Source organism: Myotis davidii, unplaced genomic scaffold (genome assembly GCF_000327345.1).
Source record: "Myotis davidii unplaced genomic scaffold, ASM32734v1 scaffold478, whole genome shotgun sequence".
Classification (NCBI taxonomy): domain Eukaryota; kingdom Metazoa; phylum Chordata; class Mammalia; order Chiroptera; family Vespertilionidae; genus Myotis; species Myotis davidii.
Genome location: NW_006289570.1, coordinates 4,431,861 through 4,453,421, shown reverse-complemented (window position 1 = coordinate 4,453,421; position 21,561 = coordinate 4,431,861). Strand labels below are relative to the sequence as shown.

General features: G+C 56.7%; 2 protein-coding genes across 3 annotated transcripts in view; both read right to left on the bottom strand.

Annotated features, from left to right (window-relative positions):
• MTFP1 (mitochondrial fission process 1) overlaps positions 1 to 2,181 on the bottom strand; it is a 5,905-nt gene extending 3,724 nt beyond the window's left edge. Inside the window, exons 1-2 of one of the 2 annotated variants that reach the window (XM_006762079.2) lie at positions 1,197 to 2,181; positions 416 to 543 (exon numbers count right to left, since the gene is read on the bottom strand). In XM_006762079.2, the coding sequence (XP_006762142.1) occupies positions 416 to 543; positions 1,197 to 1,263 (195 nt within the window). In that variant the 5' untranslated portion in view covers positions 1,264 to 2,181. The remainder of the gene's footprint in view (positions 1 to 415; positions 544 to 1,196) is intronic. The other variant, XM_006762080.2, reaches the window with a different exon arrangement.
• Positions 2,182 to 3,131: 950 nt separating this feature from the next.
• Positions 3,132 to 21,561, bottom strand: part of LOC102768340 (SEC14-like protein 2) — a 21,054-nt gene continuing 2,624 nt past the window's right edge. Inside the window, exons 3-12 of the mRNA XM_015562894.1 lie at positions 17,594 to 17,637; positions 16,923 to 16,982; positions 16,455 to 16,643; positions 14,523 to 14,618; positions 14,294 to 14,354; positions 13,800 to 13,883; positions 10,466 to 10,572; positions 10,246 to 10,385; positions 9,929 to 10,098; positions 3,132 to 4,676 (exon numbers count right to left, since the gene is read on the bottom strand). Of these exons, the coding sequence (XP_015418380.1) occupies positions 4,546 to 4,676; positions 9,929 to 10,098; positions 10,246 to 10,385; positions 10,466 to 10,572; positions 13,800 to 13,883; positions 14,294 to 14,354; positions 14,523 to 14,618; positions 16,455 to 16,643; positions 16,923 to 16,982; positions 17,594 to 17,605 (1,050 nt within the window). The 5' untranslated portion in view covers positions 17,606 to 17,637 and the 3' untranslated portion in view covers positions 3,132 to 4,545. The remainder of the gene's footprint in view (positions 4,677 to 9,928; positions 10,099 to 10,245; positions 10,386 to 10,465; positions 10,573 to 13,799; positions 13,884 to 14,293; positions 14,355 to 14,522; positions 14,619 to 16,454; positions 16,644 to 16,922; positions 16,983 to 17,593; positions 17,638 to 21,561) is intronic.

Here is a 21,561-nt window from a genome sequence, read left to right as displayed (position 1 = left end):
AGGCTCTGGACTCTACCACATAGAGTGCTGGGGGTAGACTTGTCCACATGCAGGACTGGGATATAAACAAATGTCACACGCAAGGCTGGGCGGGGGGTGCACTATCCTACAAACAGGACTGGGGTAGGGACTGTCCACATGCTTTATACCACAGTGAGGGTCACATGCAAGAAGGCTCTGGACTCTACCACATTTAGTGCTGGGGGTAGACTTGTCCACATGCAGGACTGGGATATAAACAAATGTCACACGCAAGGCTGGGCGGGGGGTGCACTATCCTACAAACAGGACTGGGGTAGGGACTGTCCACATGCTTTATACCACAGTGAGGGTATCACATGCAAGGCGAGGGACTAACCGACCAGGGGAATGGCCTGGCGGGGGGTGGCGTGTTGAGGGGCAGGCTCGCACTCACCTCTCCTGCCTTCTTGCCCTTGTCAATGGCATCAGCCAGCACGTAGGAGCTGGACACCCCATAGCTCAGCCACACCACCGCCGCGGGCACCATGGAGCGGAAGGCCTCCCCCACCTCATTGGCGTAGCCTGGACAGAAGGGGACATTTAATTCCGGGGAGCAGCGATGGTTCCACCAGGGGGCGCTCCAGCCCGCTGGTTCTAGCCCCAGCCTGCAACACAGAAGCTGGATGACCCTGAGACAAGGGATTGGACCTCTGAACCTGTACAACGGCCGCCCACGATGCCTACCTCAACGCTAGGGCCACTGTGGGAGAGCTGAGTGCCGTCACCGTGATCAGTCACTCGCCTGCCTTCCCAGTCTGGATTCTGGAGGCTTCTGCGCTAATGGGGGGACAGGCAGCCACAGACTGAGCTCCAGGTACCCGGCTCCAGTCAGAGCCGGGGCATGGCAGAGAAGGCAACCTGCTCACCCCACTCCCAGTTCTCCCAGTAGGGTCTAAGCTTCAATCTGGGAGACTGGACCAGCAGAGACCCGCCCCTCTCCCCTCCCCTCCCCTCTCCACCCCCCAAAGGCAGGGCTGGGCCAACCATAGCTGTGTGACCTTGGGCAAGCCCCTAACCCTCTCTGAGCCCAATCTCTGGTCTGGGCAGAATGCGAACTAAGAGGGAATCTTCCCACCTTCTCCAGGGCCCAGAACAGGCACACCGTGACCCCTGCTTCCCCAGCTACAGGGTGGGGGAGGCGCCGTGCCCCTCATGCCCCTTGCCCCCACTCTCACCCAGGTATCGCACCCACGTGTCCCGGAAAAGGTCGCGCTCAGCACCCTGCGGGGACGACTCGGACATGGCCCTTCCGCGGAGGCCCCGGCCACTGCAGCCGGTCCAGCCACCACTGCCGCTTCAGCTTCCCCAAGCCCTCCTCCGGTCCAAGGTGGCCGGACGGACTGAAGGTCCCGGACTGAAGGACGGGCAGGTCGCGCTGTCACCAAAAGCAGGGAGCGTCTGTAAATTCCCCCGCGCGCCAAAGCCCCTCTTCCAGGCTCGGATCTTACAGATCTTCTTCACGTTTTCTAGGGCTTTCGAGGGTTGGCACGATCCTCTGGCAGGACTGGCTGTGGCTCAAATGGAAGATCCTGTCCTTCCCAGCCGCACGTCAGAGCCGTGTGACCTCACGCTTCTCTGCTTCTTTGAGCCTCACTTTCTTCATGTCTTAAACGGGGTGCACCCCGGCCTTCACTCCCGGGACGAGGGTGAATAACAAGTCATCTTTGCCTGTGTTTACTGCCGGCCAGACCGTTGGCCAAAGACTAACAGCTGAAGACTTTACCGGGGAAAGACTCTATAGACAGATTACTTCCTTAAACCCTCCCATCAACCTGTGACCTCCATTTTCCAGACAAGGAAATAGAGGCTCAGAAAAGATGGGGCACTTTCCTAGGTCATACAGCGGCTACGCTGTGACGCCGGCATTGGCTCCAGGTCCTGTGCTCTTAGATTTCAGCCAGCGAGGCTGGGAGAGTGAGTGGTGAGCACCTGGTGGGATGGAGACCTGGGCTCTGAAGTCCCTTCCCGACATGGTCATTGGTCATCGGTCAGCACTGACATCTAAACTGGATCAGTATGAAAACTGGACAGAACCTCTTGGGGACAAGACCTTGAATGAATGAATGAATGAATGAATGAATGCATCATGAGGCCAGGGAAACAGGATTGTGATGCAAGAGTTTAGGGAAATGAGCAGAACAGAATGAGGGGGCTTGGGGGGCAGTGATGACTAAGGAGGGAGCTCTTCCCCCGCTGAACCTCAGTTTACCCATGTGAGCCATGAGTGCAGCTTCGTGAATCTTTTGGGGGGGGAGCCGGGGGTAGAGCAAGCAAAGACACAGCCATTAAAGACAGGCAGTCCTGGGTTCCAGTCCCAGTTGTGCCACCTATTACCTGCTGGCCACCGCTGTAAAAAACACAAAAACAAAAATACACACACAAAAAAGACTAATATTTACTGCGCGCTCACGTGTACCAGGCTCTTTTCCAAGCGCTTTGCACATATTATTTCTTTGTAAGTACAGAGGTGTGTGGTACCCAGTAGACGTTCATTAAAGAATTAGCTTTTATTATCATTAAATAACGGTTGGAAAAAATGAAGACGACTGACTCCCTCCTGAGGGTTCTCTTTTCAGCCCTGGGCGTCGCTGTCTCTGTAGGGTCGGGTTCGACAGCCTGCCCAGCGGTGACCTCTCGGGAAGCCGGGTTCGGGGCTCAAAGAGATACCCAGCCCCTGACTCACTGGCAGTGCAGGCGCAGAATTAGGAGACGGTCCCTAACACCACGTGATCGTTCCTCCCCCGCCTCCCTGCCTACTCGGGCCCACCGCGGGCACCGCGCGCTTGCCAGACCCACGTGTGTCTGCGCGCAAGAACCGCCTGGCGCCCTGCGCACCCTTAGAAACCCGAGTGGGGCGGGGCTTCCGCCCTGACCGTGAAGGCGACCAGAGCACCCTTATTGCCCTTAGCAAAGATGGCGGAAGACAGACCACCGGGTAGGCCAATCAGGAGGCGAGTTGGCCGCGGGGCGCCAGAAAGCTCACGCCAGAGAAGAGCCGGGAGTGGTTTCTGCGCATGCGCCCCGCCTACTATTGGCGGATAGATGTCGCTAAGCTCAGGGCTCTGGGTGATGCGTGAGCAGCGAAGAACGAGCCGGTAGGCATGGACTTCCACTTTCAGTGCATTGAACGTTGCTTTATTCATTGGTTAATTTTCCTAACAGAGCGTTGTAAACCAAGGTCGGGATGTCCTCCTGAGTGTTCTGAATGGGACCCATGCGGGCTCAGGGCCCACCCCCCTCCTCCTGCTCCCTCCCGCTCCGCCAGGCCAGCTCCCCAGGCTGGGCTGCCTTCTCCTGTTCTGTGCCTCTGTGCAGCCCAGGACCTGGTGGTGTGCGTTTGCAGGAGGTGGGATTGGGATAAGCGCGATGGTGGCTCGAAGGGTCCTTGCCCTCCAGCTCCTGGTCGCTGAGCGGCCCCATGGCCATCCCTGCTTGTCCCCGTGGGTGGAGGGGCCGGGGGCCTGCGAGGCTGTTTGTGGCGGCCCCCAGCCCCGGGCTCTCCCAGATGCTGGCCCTGCCCTTGGCCCCTTGCCCGGGCAGCCTCCCCGCCAGGCTCTAGGAACCCATGGCGCCCACCATTCCCCTCTCCCAGAGATGGGAACTGCCCAGGCTTTGCTCGGGCCGACAGGGAGCGGGTCGGCGAGCACCGTGGACGGCTCAGACTGGCAAATGCCCTCACAGAGTTCTACCGTCTGGATCCCACCTGTCATTTTTGTGTGGGAGGCTGGAAACCTCAGGCTCACAGGCACCCCGAGCCTCCCTTCCCTCCCCAGAGCTGGGATCCCTGGAGGTACTTCCCTCTGCTTGTTTGCATTGGAGGACAGTGGCTGGGTACCGAAGCTCACTCTCCCTGGATGCTCTGAATCAATGACAATCATCAGTAATTAAGTCGGCAGCCGTAGGGACCCCGGAGTTGCTGAAGTTCTCAAGGTGAGGGCAAGACCTGCCTGTGTACCCCTGAGTGGGAACTCTATGCCGACTGTGGGCCACCTCCTGAGACCGGGGGCAGGGAAGCCACAGGACCCCAGCCTCAGTGATAGAGGGTTTAGAAGCGCCTCTGACCCCCAGCGTAACTCTAGCAACTCCTTCTGCTGCTCATTATGATCTAAGCTTACGTATTCATTTGGTTGCAAGTTCCTCTCCCCTGCTGCTGGCTTCGCTGAAATGTTACGTTTCAGTCTCTCCCCCTTTTTTCCAGTTTCTTCCCTGCTGCCACCCCATGGGACCCCCTTCCTGTCTCAGCTGTCTCAGGTGGGTGCTGTCGGCACAGTTTTCAGGACCAACAGACTCCTTCACAGTGCCCAGCCCCTGGGGACTCCTTCGTAACTTGAAAGGCCGGGAGACCCCCTCCTGCTCTGCTCCCTCTTCCTAACTCTGAAACGAAAACTCCCCAGATTCAAGCTGAGGTCTTCCTTCTAGCCCCCAGTTCCTTTGGGCATCGGGGTGCTGGAAAAATGACTGCGACAGGGGACAGAAACTGACGGGGAGACACTGAGGGAGCCAGGCCTGCGGTGGGAGGAGGCATTACTTTGGGGTGACCGCCCCCAGCTGTTCGATCTTCTCTTCTGAAGCTTTGTCTGGAAGCAGGACCTCCACCGTGAAGCTCACCTTCTTGGCATGAAGGAAGCTGTAGGTGTTGTCAAACCGCAGGACATCTGAGGGGAGGCAGAAAACAGGGCGTTCAGGCGATGCCGCCCAAGGGCTTGGGGACAGCGATGTTTTTGCCTGAGCAAGGCCAGGTGTAGGGCCTGAGGATGATGGTAGCATGAGCAGGGGTCCTTCCCCTTCTGCAGATGCGTCTAGCTAGCTGGATGGACAAAGTGTTCCCTAGAACATGCCAAGTGCCGGGTGAGTGAGAGAGAACCACTCCTGTAAAGCTTGGAAAGAGGGCGCCCTGTAGGGTGAAATTATGTGAAAGGCCTTTTAGAGGAGTTAGAGCTTGAATTGGGCCTTGAATGTGAGGAGTAGAGCCCAGTTGGCACGGCCCAGGGATTCGAGCATCGACCTAGGAACCTGGAGGTCTCGGTTCGATTCCCGGACAGGGCACATGCCGGGGTTGCGGGCTCCATCCCCAGTGGGGGTTGTGCAGGAGGCAGCCTATCGATGATTTTCTCTCATTATTGATGTTTCTATCTGTCTCCCTCTCCCTTCCTCTCTGAAATCCATAAAAGTGAGGCGTCGAATTCATAGCAGCGATCGGTCGTGACAACAATAAGAGTCATGGTAACGATGGCTCTTTCTGTGAGTCAGCACTGGGTTGGTAATCTATACGTGTTATTTCACTGTTTCTCAAAATAACCGTGAGTTCAGCATGAGTCCTGTTTTATGTCCTATAAAAAAGGAGGTCACGGCGTCACACAGAGAGGAAGTGATGGAACTGGAATTTCCCTCTGGTCCGAACTGCTGCCTGACTCGGGCCCTGGAAAGAAAGCCCCGCCCTGTCTGTTTCTGACAAAAGGTAAACTGTGCAAACTTTTCGAAGCAGGACTGTATCCCACAGGAAGATACACGGGCAAAGACGTTCATTGCACCCCTGTTTGGGGGACTGGATGCTTGGGAAAACGCCGGTGTTCTAAGGAGAATTGCTTACAAAGTTTATACTGCAATCCATATGACGAAATACTGTTCTGATGGTACAAGAAAGGAGTTAGCCTCCTAAGAAGTGGCTGGTGGAAATGGCCACAGTTATCCTTTGGCCAAAAAGAAAAAGAAAAAAAAGCAGAACATGATGAATAGTTTGTAACGTTTGGGTTCATAGAGATATGAAAATAACTGTGGGCTTTGCTGCTCTGTCTACCTGCACCCCCAGTTCTCTTGGGTGACACTACTCGGGTGCCTGTTCCGGAAGGAGGCTTTCACATGGGGCCATACCACCCTGAACACGCCTGATCTTGTCTGCAAGGAACGTTTCTCAAACCCTGTGACAAGTGTTACAATTTCAAAATTCCTGCCAACATACACTGAATGACAGGCGTGAATGGGTACGTGTGTGCGCACGTCCTGTGTATTGGGGCAGCACGTGATGCTTGTAAAGGGACAGGACTCTGATATGTGAATAGATAAGACCTGTTCGGGGTGGTTCCCTCTGCGGAGAGGAAACGGGGCCGACCGCGTTTAACCCAACCCCCTTTTTTGGAGAGTCTGTCCCATTTCGGTCCAATAACTCCTTCGAGAGAACAGGGTATGAGAACAACACAACTAGCTCTGCCCCTTCTCCATCCTGGTCTTCTCTCACTTTTCCCAGCACAAACGAACAAACAAACTGTGCATTTAGTCCCGATACTTCCCCTGGCCCCTTCCCTGTCCCTAGATCAGGTGCATAGTTTAGACTGAGGGTACATACACCACCCTCCATCTTCGTGGTCTGAGGTGAAGGTTAGTCACTGATTCTCTCTTTGCCAGAGGCCTCTCAGGACCCCTGATCCTTCTGGAAAGAGGGGCGCTTCCTCTCGGCCCTGGATGACAAAGCCTTAGCAACCAGGGTCCGTGGTACTAGAGGAATCTTCGCGCTCTCGGACCAAGCACCATCGAGACGGCTCTGCCTCGCGTGATATTCTGCCCTCAGAAGCAGGGAGGGGCTGTTAGGAGGCCCAGGCCGAGGGAAGTGGAGTTCCTGAATTGCATGGCTCGTTTGGACACCAATCTTGTATCACAGACTCGGAGAGCCCCCAGAATCCTCCAGGGGAGCGAGGGCTCCTCAACTTTTGCTAGGGAACTGATCCTTTGCGAATCTGATGCTTTCATCCAGAGATGAAATTTGCACACCATCTCAGATCCTCTGGGGCCCATCATGGACCCTCCGGGGCAGAGGTCCCCACTGGGAAAGGTGCCAATCTGAAGAGATTGGCTGTAAGCATGCCCTCTCATGTATGTACTGAGAAATAGATATAGGGTATCTCCCCCAAAATGTATATACACTTAACCACCGACAGTTCAATGGCTGTTTCTTTCTTTACAGATTGAACCCATTGGAATTAATAATTATTCCAAAGGTGTGTAGACATTTTTGGGGACACCCTGTATTCTAAAGTAACTTCTTTTAATTTCTCCAAATAAGGAGATGATATTGATTTTTAAAAATTATCTGTGTGAGTTATTATATTTCAGGATAGTCAAGGGGACAATAAGATACTATTGTTCTAAAGGGGAGGTGTTTGTTCTTTAAGATTTATAATGACTGCTCTGGGGAGTCCCTGAACCCCAGATTAAGATTTCTTGCTCTGGCTCACTCCCGAGTTTTAAGGAGAAGAGGAAAACTTAACTATTTAGGGGCACTTTCTCAAAAGCATTCAGAGAGCCCGCCTGGCGTGGCTCAGGGGTTGAGCGTCGACCTGTGAACCAGGAGGTGGCCCATTGATGTTTGTCTCTCTCATCAATGTTTCTCTCCCTCTCCTTCTCCCTTCCTCTCTCTCTAAAATCAATAAAAACGGCCCAGCTGATGTGGCTCAGTGGTTGAGCTTTGGCCTATGAACCAGGAGGTCACGGTGCGATTCCCAGTCAGGGCACATGCCCGGGGTTGCGGGCTCCATCCCCAGCAGGGGGCGTGCAGGAGGCGGTCGATCCATGATGCTCTCTCATCGTTGATGTTTCTATCTCTCTCCCCCTCTCCCTTCCTCTCTGAAATCAATAAAAATATTTTAAAAATAAAATCAATAAAAACGTGTGTTTGTTTTTTAAAAGAAAGTCAAGGTGTAGGTACACAATGACGTATGCTCTCCGGATGGCCGCATCCGGGCCGGCGCTAAGCGTGTTCTTGCTGAAGCGCACGTACAGTCCATGCCTTCTCCCCCGGGACCCAGCTGCTCACTAACAAGAATACTCTCCTCCCTGGGGAGCCGTATCACAGAACAGCTGTGAGGAGGTGGCGGCAGAGACTGGAAGTTGCCTAGGATGTGGGCGAGGATACAGAATCAGCTGCAGGCGGAGACCCTGGTGGCGCTGCTATGGAGATGGAGCCCAGGGCCTCTCCCACCTGCGGCACTGTCTCCGGGACGGCCCTTCTCCCCCAGGTCTTGCCCAGGTAACAACCACGGTGGCTGAAGTGTGTTGAGGGCTTGGTGTGTGCCCGTCATCACGCTAAGCGCAACCAAGACCTCATCACGTGTAACCACCATGGGCCCCTCTGAGGCAGAGAACTGCATCTCCGCCGTGGCCATCAGGAAACAGAAGCTCGGAAAGGTTGAGTCACTTGCTTGAGGACTGGTTAGCTGTCAGGTTTAACTCACTGATTTTCCACGCCTAATCCCTGAGCTCTGACACAACGTAGAAGGAAACCAGTTCTACCATAGACGCATTGATATAGATTCTACGGCATGTTTCTGGTCACACAAAAAGCACACACCGACATTCCAAAGTAAATACCCCAGCCATTTCTAATATTACACAAACATTGAAGTAAATATAAGCTATACACACATTCAAGAAAGATGAATAGCCCGACCAGCGTGGCCCAGTGGTTGAGCATCAACCTATGAACCAGAAGGTCACGGTGTGATTCCCAGTGGGTTGCAGCCCTGATCCCCAGTAGGGGGCGTGCAGGAGGCAGCCGATCAGTGATTCTCTCTCATCATTGATGTTTCTATTCCTCTCGCCCTCTCCCTTCTGTGAAATTAATAAAATCTATATACATATATATATATATTTAAAAGATTAATAAAAATAAAGTAAGATAATTATCTTCCAACCAGCTCATTTCAGTTCAGGGTCATCGGGGACCAGAGCCTCTCCCCAGCCCAGGGCACATGGCGTGAGCTAACTCCATTCCAATGAAGGGCACATTCACACACACTCATTCTCCTGGCACAATTGAGACACACCACTCACCTGACGTGTCCACCTTCGCAATGTGGGGAAACCCACGTAGACATGGGGACAGCGTGCAAACGCCACACAGACAGTGGCCCCCGCCGGGAATTAATTTTTTTTTTTCTTACCAACATTCTCATGAAACAACACCGGACAAAATGACGTTATCCGAGGACCTGCCGTGGTGGTAAAAAATGAACGCTTCTCTCTAAGCTTCCCACCAGGCCAGAGATAACTACTGTGAGCATCAGCGTGGATTCCCCAGAATTCTTTCCTAAGTACACACTTCTTATTAACCGACGTGTGTACCATTATTGCTATGCTTCACGCTTTATTTTCTTAAAACATGTACCAGACATCTTACACGTCAACTTAGTCTCATTAACGGGTATGTTCTACTGCACTGTATGGATGGACCATAATTTAGTTAACAAGACCCTACTGAGGCCATGTAATGTGTTGCCAGGTCTCCAGGTTGCTAAGCACATCCTACGCCTTTGTGTCTTTGTGTAGATAGCTCTGTAGGCTTAAATTTCTAGACGTAGAATTGCTGAGTCCAAGGGAGTTTTGACTGATACTGCCAAGCGCAGTGAGGTGTAATAGCTTTTCAAATGCCCATCTGCCATTCTACTCTTGAGTTAAACTTCCTGTTCACGTGTTGTGTGCCACCTGGAGATGAGTGACGCCCCGAGGGCCCAAGGCTGGGCTTTCCCGGGCCCTGCTCACCTGGTGACCCCCCTACACCCTGCCAGCCCGTCCTGCCTCTCTGACGCATGGGGAAGAATTCCCAAGAGGTGTCTGATTGCCGTCACAGCCCAGTTACACCTGGACCAGAGCCGATACAGTCCCCTGTCGTCACCCAGCTCTGTGACTCACTGCTACCCGGTGGGACCGGGTGAGACTCCCACCCTGCTATTGACCAGTTATTAACCCCGCTATTGAACCAGTCAGGCCACCTGCCCGAGTCTTAAGTCTCCCCCACCTGCGCGGATGGGAGTTCCGCTTGCGGTTCTAACAGCCTGAGAGCCGACGTTTCTGGGGGGAGAGGGGCCTCCCTGGCAGGCGTCAAGGGCAGGGGCTTCAAGCCAAGATGGACACTTACAGATGCCAGGGGTGCTGCAGGTGAGGCTCCCGTCCTCGGGCACCAGGTGCGCATTGTACCTCTGGTTGGGCAGCACCTCCGTCATCTCCCCCGCCTTCTGCCGCTCCCCCATCTTGGTCTTCAGGAAAATCCCAAAACCGATGTCCGAGCCGTCCGATGTGAACTGCCACCTGCGCGGGACAGCCGCCCTTTCAGACACGCGATTGGGGGATCCCGGGGCTCCCGCCCTGGGGCTGCTCCCCACCCCGGCCGGCCGGGCCACCAGCGCCTGGGGCTGCAGGGCTCCGGCCTCCTGGAAGGATCCGGAACCTCCCTACCTGAGGACGCAGCCGGGGAAGAGGATCTCATACTCCACTTGGTGGGAGGAGCCGCGGGAGATCTGCACGCTGTGCTCGTACTGCTGCTTCAGCTGGTCGCGCACGTAGTAGGTCTTGGGGATGTCGCCCCCCCAGTTGAGCTAGAGACGGAGCGTGCGGTGAGCCGGGGTGTGCGTCGCAGGCCGGCCTCCCGGTCACCTCCAGCGCCCGGGGTCCGTACCTTGGATTTGCACTTGGGGTTTCCATCGGGATCGGTCATGGTGCCCCCGTACTCCACAGGCACCTGGTCGGCGCTGATGTATTTCAGCAACACTTCCTTCCAGTTTGCTGGCATGGGAGGTAAGGAAGGAGAAAGAGGGGTCACCACCGTCTACACAAAAGAGGCAGGAAAACAGCCACCATCCGCCCTCCCCCACTCCCCGCAAAACACAGGCCTTCAGAGCACCGACACGCCCACAGCACATTCCTTGTTCGGGGGCAGCCTTCGCCCGAGGATTGCCCTGCCCTGCCCTGCCCTGCCCCATCCAGGAGTCAGGGGACCTGGGTCCCCATTGCCTCTGGCCGGGTTCTGGTGGGAGTGAAGTGACCGAAGCACCTGAGAGGGCACATAGAGTGCCCTGCACGCGGGAGAGTGGCTCCCCTCCCCCCCAGGTGATGCACACATCTGCAGGGCGACCAGGAGAGAACAAAGCAGGGAGGGAAGGGCACGCCCTGCAGAGGGAACAGCATGTGCGGCACAACCATGCAACACCCACTCCTCCCCACCAGCTTCCGATACACATAGTGCGCTCAATTGTGACTGAATGAATGCACGCTTCGCTGTAGGGCGACCCCTTCACATGGGTTCTCTTGGCTCAACCCCAGCCAGGATTTCACATCTCCTGTTTTCTGGTTTTCGTTTTTTTTAGACCATTCAGCGGCCAAGATTTGGCTCTCTCTCTCTCTCTCTCTTTTTGGTAACCAAGCCTTTTCCTGACTAGGAGAGTTTGACTCTAGTGCAACCGATGCTGCGAACCACGTGTCCGCCATCCCAAAGTCCGCAACGAATACCAGCCAAGAACAATATTTTGATTGTGGAAACCTTTCCACGCTGACGCTAGAAGCCACACAAAGGCAGCAGCTCCAAGTCACGGGACGCCACCCGGTGGACTCTGCCATCGACGCCAGCTGGAAACCCACAGAGGCCGTCCGGGGCCTCCCAGACCTGGGACCACAGGGGCCGAGTCCGAGTCCGTGCAACCCCTGTGGTCTCAGGGCGATGTAATCTGTGCTGCTAAGCTCCAGCAGCTGGCCGAGCGCCTTCCCTCCCTCCCCAGCGCCTTCCCTCCCTCCCCTGGTGAAGAGGCTGGGCCTTGGCCCGAGGCGGGTTAGGCTGAGAGGGTTTTAGGTGTGGGTGGGAGAACAGGCTGCACCTCCTCCACGGCCTCGCTGCCCGGAAGCCTGTCTCTCATGCTCACGGTGGGAGGCAGCAGCCGAGAAGCCAACACCACCGGAGTCTTTGCGGGATTTTGTATGTCTCCCCGCAGCGCAGCAGCAGAGCTGGGATCGGGGCGGGGAATTCTCCCCATTTTACAGGGAGAGTCACTGAGGTGACGAGAGGCAGAGCAGAGACCAGAACCCAGAGGCCCTGGGCTTTCCAGGCTGCCCACCCCCCCCCCTCCCCCCAGGACTCGCCGGCACACACTTGTAAATTTTCCACTGGCCACGTGTGGCCTGAAGGTGAACGTTGAGAAACCTCCCGCATCCCCGTTCCCCACTCCCACGCTCAAGCCCAGAGGTGGCCTCGAGTCACCCACGATCTCCCTAGTCCTGAGCTACCCTTCTAGCCCCTTCTCCCACCACACACACCACTTCCTGCTCCAGCAAACGGGCTCCTGGCTGGGCCCTGGCTGGCATCTGATGGCTCCCACATCCCCAGGCTGGAGTCCTCCCCTCAGCTTCAGATTCAAGTATCCCCAATATCTGTATAGCTCACACTCTTTTTTTTATTGATCTCAGAGAGGAAGGGAGAGAGAGAGAGAGATAGGAATATCCATGATGAAAGGGAATCATGGATCAGCTGCCTCCTGCATGCCCCCCACGGGGGATCGAGCCCACAACCCGGGCCTGTGCCCTTGACCGGGATGCGAACCGTGACCTCCTGGTTCCTAGGTTAACGCTCACCCACTGAGCCACACCGGCCGGGCTCTCACACACCCTTGAAACGCAGCCTCAAGCTCATGCCTCCCCTGGTCTTCCTCCACTGACCTCGTTGTTGCGTCAGAGCGACGGCCCCGCGCAGACAACTCATGCCAGACGCGGACGTCATTCTCGGTTCCTCTTCCTCCTTTCCTACATCCCAGGGTGGAGTTCTGCTGCTTTACTTCCCAAAGAAGTCCTGGGCCCGTCCTCCTCCCCTCGCTGCCTCCGCTGCCCCCGCCCCCACCCCGGCTTGCAACACCTGCTGCCTGGGTGGTGGCCACAGAGGCCACTGCTAATCTGCCCTTCACCATCTCCCCAGTGGGCTGTGTCTCCATGTAGGATCTGACCCGGTGCTCCCCTGCTCAGAGCTCCCCGCTGGCTCCCAGGGCCTGCAGAGTCACGGCCCAGCCCCTTGGCTCTCCGTGACCTGCTCCGGCTCCCAGCTCCTGGCTCCCTCTTCAGCCTCATCCCCTGCCCTGCACTCTACGGCTGCCTGGGCCATGGGGCGCGAGGCCTTTGCTCAATGCTGTTCCCTCTGCCGGGAAGCGCGCTGCCTTGCTTCATCTGGCTGCTCTTCCCCACGGCCTCACCTCCTCCCCAGATCGAGTGGGCCTGGTGTCTCCCTTCCCCAGAGGCCCGGAGGCTGCAAGGGACTGGGTCCAATTCACCTTCGTAGCCTTGGCACCTCCTCCAGGGCCTGGCACCTGGTAAGTGCTCTCAGCGAGTTGCCCCCCAGCTGAGGGCACCCTCCGCTCCCGTGACCCGCGTGGCACCTTCTCTGGGCCATCGCTAGCGCCTTTTCTAGTCTGTAGCGTCGCTTCCTCCCTCAAGGTCCTCTCTCTCCTGCGGCTCTGTAAGCTCCCCGATGGCAGTGCCTGGCGTTTCATTCATCTTTGAATCTGCGATGCTGGGCTCAGTACTTCCTGCTAGATTGTCTGAGAGCAGGGGCTCTGATGGAGACAGATATGAAGCCCTCGCCGGTTTGGCCCAGTGGATGGAGAGTCTGCCCACGGACTCAAGGGTCCCGGGTTCGATTCCCGTCAAGGGCATGTCCCTCGGCTTTGGTTGGGGCCTGTGCTGGAGGCAGCCCATCGATGTTTCTCTCCCCGCCTACCCACCTCTTCCCCTTTCTCTAAAAGTCCACGGGAAAATTGTCCTCGGGTGAGGATTAACAAGAACTAAATAAAATACACTTAAAGAAAGAAAACAGATATGAAGACCCTAGCCCAGCCCCAGCCTGCTCCCGGGTGCCACTGCCACCAGAGCAGCAGAGGGGGCGTCCGCCCGCCCTGTGGCTGTGGCCCTCCCTCTAAAGCCGTCCCAGGCGGGGCCGCAGGCCCCCTGTGGAGCTGAGAAGAGTCCCGGCTACTCACCCCCCAGGACCATGATCTTCTTGCGCGTTTCCTCGCTCAGGAAAGGTTTGACCAGGTTGTAGGCCACAGGAAACAGCTTGGGGGCTGGAACAGAGGCCGACAGCATGAGGCTGGACACAGCGCCCACCCCGTCCCCGACGGCATCGCCCTGGGTGCCCTCTGTCAGCCGCACATGCCCGAGCGCCCGACGGCATCGCCCTGGGTGCCCTATGTCGGCCGCACATGCCTGAGCGCCCTGGAGCCCACGTGGCAGCCCAGGGGGTGAGGCTCAGCACGGGCACCTCTTGCATTTCCAGCCTCGCCCTCTGCACAGCGGGCAGAGCCAAGTGGGCCGCCCCCGGCTGGCCGGCCGGGAGGCACCGGTGCATCCTAAACACTGTGTGGACCCTAAAGCCGTCTGCGCACGTCAGGGTCCCTCCGCTTCCCTGCTCCGGCTCCCGACGTGCCCCTCTCCCAAACCTGTCCGTGACTTCCTCACGGAGGTCCCCACTTACCTTTAATGACAAAGAGACGCTTCAGTTTTTCGGGATAATTGTCCTCCACCATGCACAGAAACTGCGGGAACCAAGCACCGAGTCTGTGGGCGCAGACCTCCTCCAGGCCGGCCTGTGCCCCCATCGCCTCGCCCACCCACAGGGCATCCCGGCAGAGGGGCCCCCTTCCCTACTCTCTGCCCCACCTCTGCCTCCGCCCGCCTCCCCAGGCCGGCCCCCTGCCCCTCACCTCTATGTAGGTCTCCACAGCGGGCTTCCAGAGATGCTTGAGGCCAAGGCCCTCGCAGTCGTAAATCATGGTGATGCTGTCTACCCTCTTCCCCATCTGCAGGGCACAGAGGGGCAGAAGTCACCACAGGCTCCGCCGCAGGAGCCCACCCGGTTCAGGGCAAATGCTGATCGCACCACGTGCTTATATTGCAGCCGGGTATGGGGATATGGGCAGGGCCCTACCCAGCTGCTCCCGGCTCCCTCTTCAGCCTCATCCCCTGCCATGGCCCGCCGCGCCCTCTACAGCTGCCCAGGGCATGGCGTGCAAGGCCTTTGCTCAACGCGGTGCCTCCGCCTGAAACGGTGCTGCCTTGCTTCCTCGGGCCACTCTCATCCATGGCGCTTGGCTGGGGGAGGCCTCACCTCTTCCCTAGATCAAGTGGGCTGGGTGTCTCCCGTCCCAAAAGGCCTAGAGCCCTTGCCCGGCCCGCATGGCTCAGTGGTTGAGCACCGACCTGTGAACCAGGAGGTCACGGTTCCGTTCCCGGACGGGGCACATGCCCAGGTTGTGGCTCAATCCCCCGGGTGGGGCGTGCAGGAGGCAGCTGAATCATGGTTCTCTCTCATCATGGATGTTTCTCTCTCTCCCTCTCCCTACCTCTCTGCAATCAGTAAAATATATATTTCAAAACAAAACAAAACAAAACAAAGGCCTAGAGCTCTTCAAGAGACCTGGTCGAATCCACCTTGGCAGCGTTGGCACCTGGTCACGGTGCCCCCAATGGAGATAAGCGTCCCAGGACCTCACTGTGACCCAGGCAGGCCACCCTGCCCGCCTGGTTGTCCGTGTTCTCATCCAGTGACCCCCTGGGAGGACCCAGCTGGCAGCTGAGGGCCCCTTGCTCTGCAGTCTGCCCTGTTCCTCCGGGGGCAGCACCACGGAGCGCTCGGCCCGTGCGGCTTTGCGCAGCCGGTTCTCTGTGCACAGAGGTGCTCTTTGTCCCACCTAAGCCCTCCAGGGCGCATTCCAATCTCACGCCTCTTCGCCTCCCCAGCCCGAGGGGTCCCTGCACACACCAGCCTGCAGTGAGTGTGTGTGGGTGACAGTGTTGAAACGGCCCCCTGCCGATTGCACCAGGTCCTTGGATCTTTACAGTCGCTGAAGGGGAAGGAAGGAAGGAAGGAAGGAAGGAAGGAAGGAAGGAGAGATCACGGTGGCAGCTCCAGCCTGCTCTCCAGCATTTTCTCAGCAAGGAAATCAGGCAGCCGTGCGCTTTTTAAAACACACAGTTAGCCCTAACTGGTTTGGCTCAGTGGATAGAGCGTCGGCCTGCGGACTAAAGGGTATCAGGTTCGATTCCGGTCAAGGGCATGTACCTGGGTTGCGGCCACATCCCCAGTGGGGGGTGTGCAGGAGGCAGCCGAATCGCTGTTTCTCTCTCATCGATGTTTCTGACTCTGTATTCCTCTCCCTCTCCCTTCCTCTCTGTAAAAAAATCAATAAAATATATTTAAAAAATAAAATAAAATAAAACACAGAGTTAGGGCAACACGGACTCTCCCTTTGCTCATCCGCACCTGCGACGCCCAAACACTTGTCTGAGGACAAAGATCTCACTGGGGCCCAGATACACGAGAAGAATACCAGGAATGTCGTTAAGTTCTTTGGAAAGCTAAATCTCTCCTGTTTAAAGGGCTGCCCTTTATTCGGAGATTTGGCCGTTCCTATAGTTTTGGGGGTTAATGATGGTCATGGTAGCTGGCAAAATTTTTTAAAGTCCTTCCCGGGAAAAATAAAAATTTGGCAAAATATGTCAGTCCCTACGAGTTTGAAATGTCACTGTCCTGTGCCATCGAGGCCCAGGCCTCAGCCCCAAAGCTGTGGGTAAGTCCCCGTGGGACGTCCCGGCTGCCGCGGGACCGCCTCTCCTGCCACCGGCCCGTCACTCGCCTTTTCCGATTGGTGGTGACACTCTTGCATCAGCCGCTCACAGTCCCGCATCTTGGTCTTCAGCAGGTCCTGTTTGGTGGCCGAGAGGAGCAGACCCTTGGCGTCCAGGGGCCCAATGATGTCGTACCAGATGGGAGAGCCCTCCTTGTCGTAGCCACACATGCCCCCCGTCAGGTACAGCCGGACCACCTGGGCCAAGACACGGAGAAGGCGCCTGGTCAGCAGGCGGGTCAGGCACCTTCCCCGTATCCCAGGGCCTCCCTCTGGGATCCCCAGGCTCTCCCTCCACAGCCTTCCCCCGGGGCCAATGGGCAACCGGCCTGGGGACCACGAGAGCCCACTAGGCATGGTCAGAGCTTTCTTCTGGGGTTCCAGGCCCACAGACCCAGCACACAGGTTGTGGGCCTCATGACCTCACCGCGCGGCGGGGTGGGGGGTTGCGGGGGAGGCAGGACCCTCTGTCCTCACCTCTGGCGGCTGCCAGTTTAGGACGTTGTCGATGTCCTTCTGCTTTCGGAACTCCACGTGCTGCAAACACACAATCAGGGCTTTAGAAAAGGGAGCCCAGCCTGGCCTGGCTCAGCGGGTGGCGCATCGACCCCGGCACTGGGAGGTCACCAGTTCGATTCCTGGTCAGGGCACATGCCCGGGTTGCGGGTTGCAGGCTCGATCCCCAGTATGGGACATGCAGGAGGCAGCCGACCAATGGTGCTCTTTCATCATTGATCTCTCTCTCCCTCTCCCTTCCTCTCTGAAATCAGTAAAAATATTTCTTTTTTTTTTTTAAAGGGAAAGCAGGGTAGGGGGACCTCTTAACAGACATCTAGGCGTAGGTGACAGCATGAAGGGGTGCGTCAGGGGAAAGCGACTGGCAAGAATGCGAAGCAAGGCCCTGCCTCTTTTAGAGGTCTCGACAGAACACGCCTCCTCGGCCCGCCCAGACCCCAGAAGGCTCTGTGCCCCAGGGGAGGGGATGCACTTTTCCAGAGGGATCAGGCGGCCGTGGTTGGCTAACACGCAGAGATGTCACACCACGCCACAGGCCGTGATGGAGGTGGGCGGGAGGGGCGGAAGACGGGGGTCCTCTGAGGAGTAGAAACGGAGGCTGCCCCGGGATCTGGAGGCAAAATGGACCTCACCTTCCGTAGCATGGCCTCAGACTTCTGCAGGTCGAAGCTTCTTGCTGTAACAGGGAAACGTGCTCAGGGTTAGGCCGGCAGACCGGGCGTCCAGGGACACACAGAGCTTCCCTGTTCCCATTCTAGGGCCAGCTCCTCTCCGTCCATACCCCAGCTGGCTCTCAGATCACCCCCCAGGTAGAAGCTAATGTGAGGACCTTCACTGGAGGCGTCTAGAGCCGTGGTCGGCAAACTGCGGCTCGCGAGCCACATGTGGCTCTTTGGCCCCTTGAGTGTGGCTCTTCCTAAGCCTTAGGAGGACCCTAATTAAGTTAATAACAATGTACCTACCTTTATAGTATATGTTTAAAAAATTTGGCTCTCAAAAGAAATTTCAATCGTACTGTTGATAATATTTGGCTCTGCTGACTAATGAGTTTGCGCAGGAGGCAGCTGATCGATGTTTCTCTCTCATGGATGTTTCTGGCTCTCTATCCTTCTCCCTTCCTCTCCGTAAAAAATCAATAAAATATATTTTTAAAAAAAGAAAGAAATTTCAATCGTTGGACTGTTGATATTTGGCTCTGTTGACTAATGAGTTTGCCGACCATTGGCCTAGAGAACCACAGACCCTGGAGAGCAGGTCAAGGTTCGGGCATGTGGGAGCAGCATTGCAACTTCAGAGTCAAAAGAGTTTGGCCCCAGTGGGTGCAGTCAGGCGAAGGGTCTTATCTCCGCTCGGGGAAAGTGGACCCTGGACTCCCTTATCACCTAGCCTTCCCTGACACAAAGCTAATCTCTCCCACAGTCTAATACCCAAACCTGAGAACTTGGTACACAGTTCAAAGGTGAACTGGCCGGCCTGCATGGCTCAGTGGTTGAGCGTTGACCTATGAACCAGGAGGTCACAGTTCGATTGCCGGTCAGGGCACGTGCCCAGGTTGCGGGCTCGATCCCCAGTGTGGGGCACGCAGGAGGCAGCGGATCCATGGTTCTCTCTCATCATGGGTGTCTCATCTCTCTCTCCCTCGTCTTCCTCTCTGAAACCAATATATATATTTTAAAAGATGAACATAGCTGCCCCATCATCTGGGGTAGAGCTGGCAGAACATCCCAGTAGGATGGAGGGGTTGGTGAGATCCCAGTCAACCTGGCCATGTCTTGCAAGGACAGACGCATCCCCCAGTGGGACCCAGGGGGCGCTCCTGCCAGGATTCCTGGAACATTTCACACTAAAGCTCACCGAGGCCAACTTTATCTCACGCATGAACCCCCAAAAGTTGTCCCGCTAAAGCTCCAACACAAAGACCTCACCGACCCCCACAGCCACCTGCTCCCAGACAGTCTGAGTTGCCATTTGCATTCAGTCCTCCTCGTGTTACCGAGCGCAGATCCACTCAGCGATGCTTAGGGAGTGGCCGTCAGCCATGTGACAACCTTCCCAACACTGGCGACCACTGTGCCCCCCGCCCCCGAGTCCTCTCCTCTGCCCAGCGCTGCCCCTCCGTGGGTCCTTCCGTCATTCCTCACAGCTCAGGTTCAAGTGCACCCACATAACTTCCTCTTGGACGCTTTCCAGTCTCCCAGAGCCCCTCTTCCATCGTGTTGCCCAGAGCTGAGCACGGCGCCAGGTGCTGCCTGCCCTGCTCCAGTAAAGCCCAAAGACCTTCTTAGCAATGGTCACCCCCCTCACTTGGGGGGGGGACTCAGAGTCAATGGAACCCCAAGTCCTTCTCAGCCGTCCTGCCGCTGAGCCTTCACCCCGATGTGGCGAGGTGGTTTTCTGGCTCCACCCCGATCCGATTTCATCGTGTTGCCGTCAGCTTAATTTCATCCTTAGGTTAAAGGGTCTGTGAGATACAGATTCTGGCCATTTCTGTCATCTGACTTATGAACGGTCCCTCCCAGCTGGGTGTCCTCTGAGGGTCTGACCAACCCCAAGATCTGCCGGATGGCCCCGGAGCCTGGACCAGAGAGGCTGGTCTCTGGCCTTTTTTTCCCTTAAATATACTTTTATTGATTTTAGAGAAAAAGGGAGATGGAGAAAGAGATAGAAACTTCAATGATGAAAGAGAATCATTGACAGGCTGCCTCCTGCACGCCCCACACTGGCGATCGAGCCCACAACCCGGGCATGTGCCCCTGACCGGGAATCTAACCATGACCTCCTGGTTTATAGGTCAACGCTCAACCACTGAGCCACACCGGCCGGGTTGCTCTCTGGTCCTTTAAGCGCTGCTCCCAGAGGTGCCCAAGCATATTCCCTGTTAGCGTGAAATTCAGGGCACTCAGGATGCGTCCAAAGGCTGCCCCGAGAGGCCTGACCAGCGCCCCACCTTTCATCGCTGCTGGACACACGTGTGCAGAACTGACCAGTCCTCACTGTGGACGGCCCATCGTGTGCCAGCGTGGCAGCAGGGGCAGCTCTTAGAGGAACAGGATCTAGGTTTGCATCTCAGCCGCTCCCCATCCCTGCCTGACCTTGAACAAAATACGGCACTTCTCTGACAGAATCATCTAATGAGCTAGAAACGCGTGGAAGGTGCAAGGCAGCCTGCTCTCGTGATGGGGAGCATGTGAAAGTGGGGATCCTCTGGAGGAGGGACACCCCTCACTGTGAGAAGAGACCTTATCTCCCCAGTGAGCAGGAGTGGCGGTGGACTGTGAGCCCCCTTATCTCAGGGTGGCTCCTGTTAACCCTTATCTGCCAGGGTCCAACATCCAGGGGCTTCGAGGGCCCTCCCTTAGCTGCCCCTTGCCTCCCGCAGCACCTGGCCCGGTCTCTCCCCACACCTGCTGAGTCAGGCCCCTCCGGGGCTCCTGCTGCCCTGGTCAGGGGCAGCTCAAAGCGTGGTTTAGGCCCCGGGTGGTGTGGCTCAGTGGATAGAGCGTCGGCCTGAGGACTGTGGGGTCCCGGGTTCGATTCCAGTCAAGGGCATGTACCTCGGTTGCAGGGCTTGATTCCCCGCCCTGGTCAGGGGGCATGTGGGAGGCAACCAATTGATGCGTCTCTCTCACATCAATGTTTCTCTCTCTCTGTCTCACTCCCTCTCCCTCCCACTCGCTCCAAAAAATCAACGGACAAGTATCCTCGGGTGAGGATTAACCAAAAAATAAAATAAAACAAACAAACACATTTTAAAAAGGTAATAAAAATAAAGGAAGAAATTTAAAAAGCGTGGCCCAGGGCACGGCCTGAGAAGCCCACGTAGGAGCGGCCATCGCAGTCTCTCATGTGATCACCCCCTCGGCCTGGAAACGGAGGTGACTCAGACCTGCTCTCGAGTGCCTGGAGTGCCCGAGCCCAGCCGCCCACTGGGAGCGGCTGTGGAGACCCGTGGGTCCGCTCTCAGGGCCCGCGGCCAGGGGAACCCTGAGTCTGCCTGGTGGGGAGCGGGGAGGATGGAGCCCCAGCTCACACCTGGGTTAGAAGAAGCCATTTGAGGGCATGCACCTTACAGATGCTTCCTTCAGAACCAACGGGAAAAAGGAAAGGTTTCTAAAAAAATAAAAAAGAGGGAGGCAACAAAAACCCTAATCGAGATTCATAGCAGAGTCTGACCAGCCTGAGCTCCTGCCCGGGAAACGGCCTCCTGGCTTCTCATTCTCTCCACCCACCCACTTGTAGCTACAGCCCTTCAGTAAACTGCTGGGCCCAAATCCCCTCCAGCCCTCTGGCTGGGCCGGCCGGGGTTGTGGGGTTGTGGGGTTGTGCGGTTGTAGATATTTTTGGGGGGGAAAGGGTAAGTGGCACTTCCAGAGGTGCAGAGCCCCATGTGGCTCTCCTGGCTGCACCTGCCCTGGGGCGCCTGCAAGCTGTTTCTCTGAGCATATGGCAGTCCGTTCCATGTCTGCACAGAAAAGGGAAACCAGCTCTCCACCTGCCCGAGACTCTGTGCGTGTGTGCGTGCGTGTGCGCGCACATGTGTGTGTGCGTGTGTGTGCACGTGTGTGAACTCTGCAGACACTGGCTGAGCATTTGGGGTGCG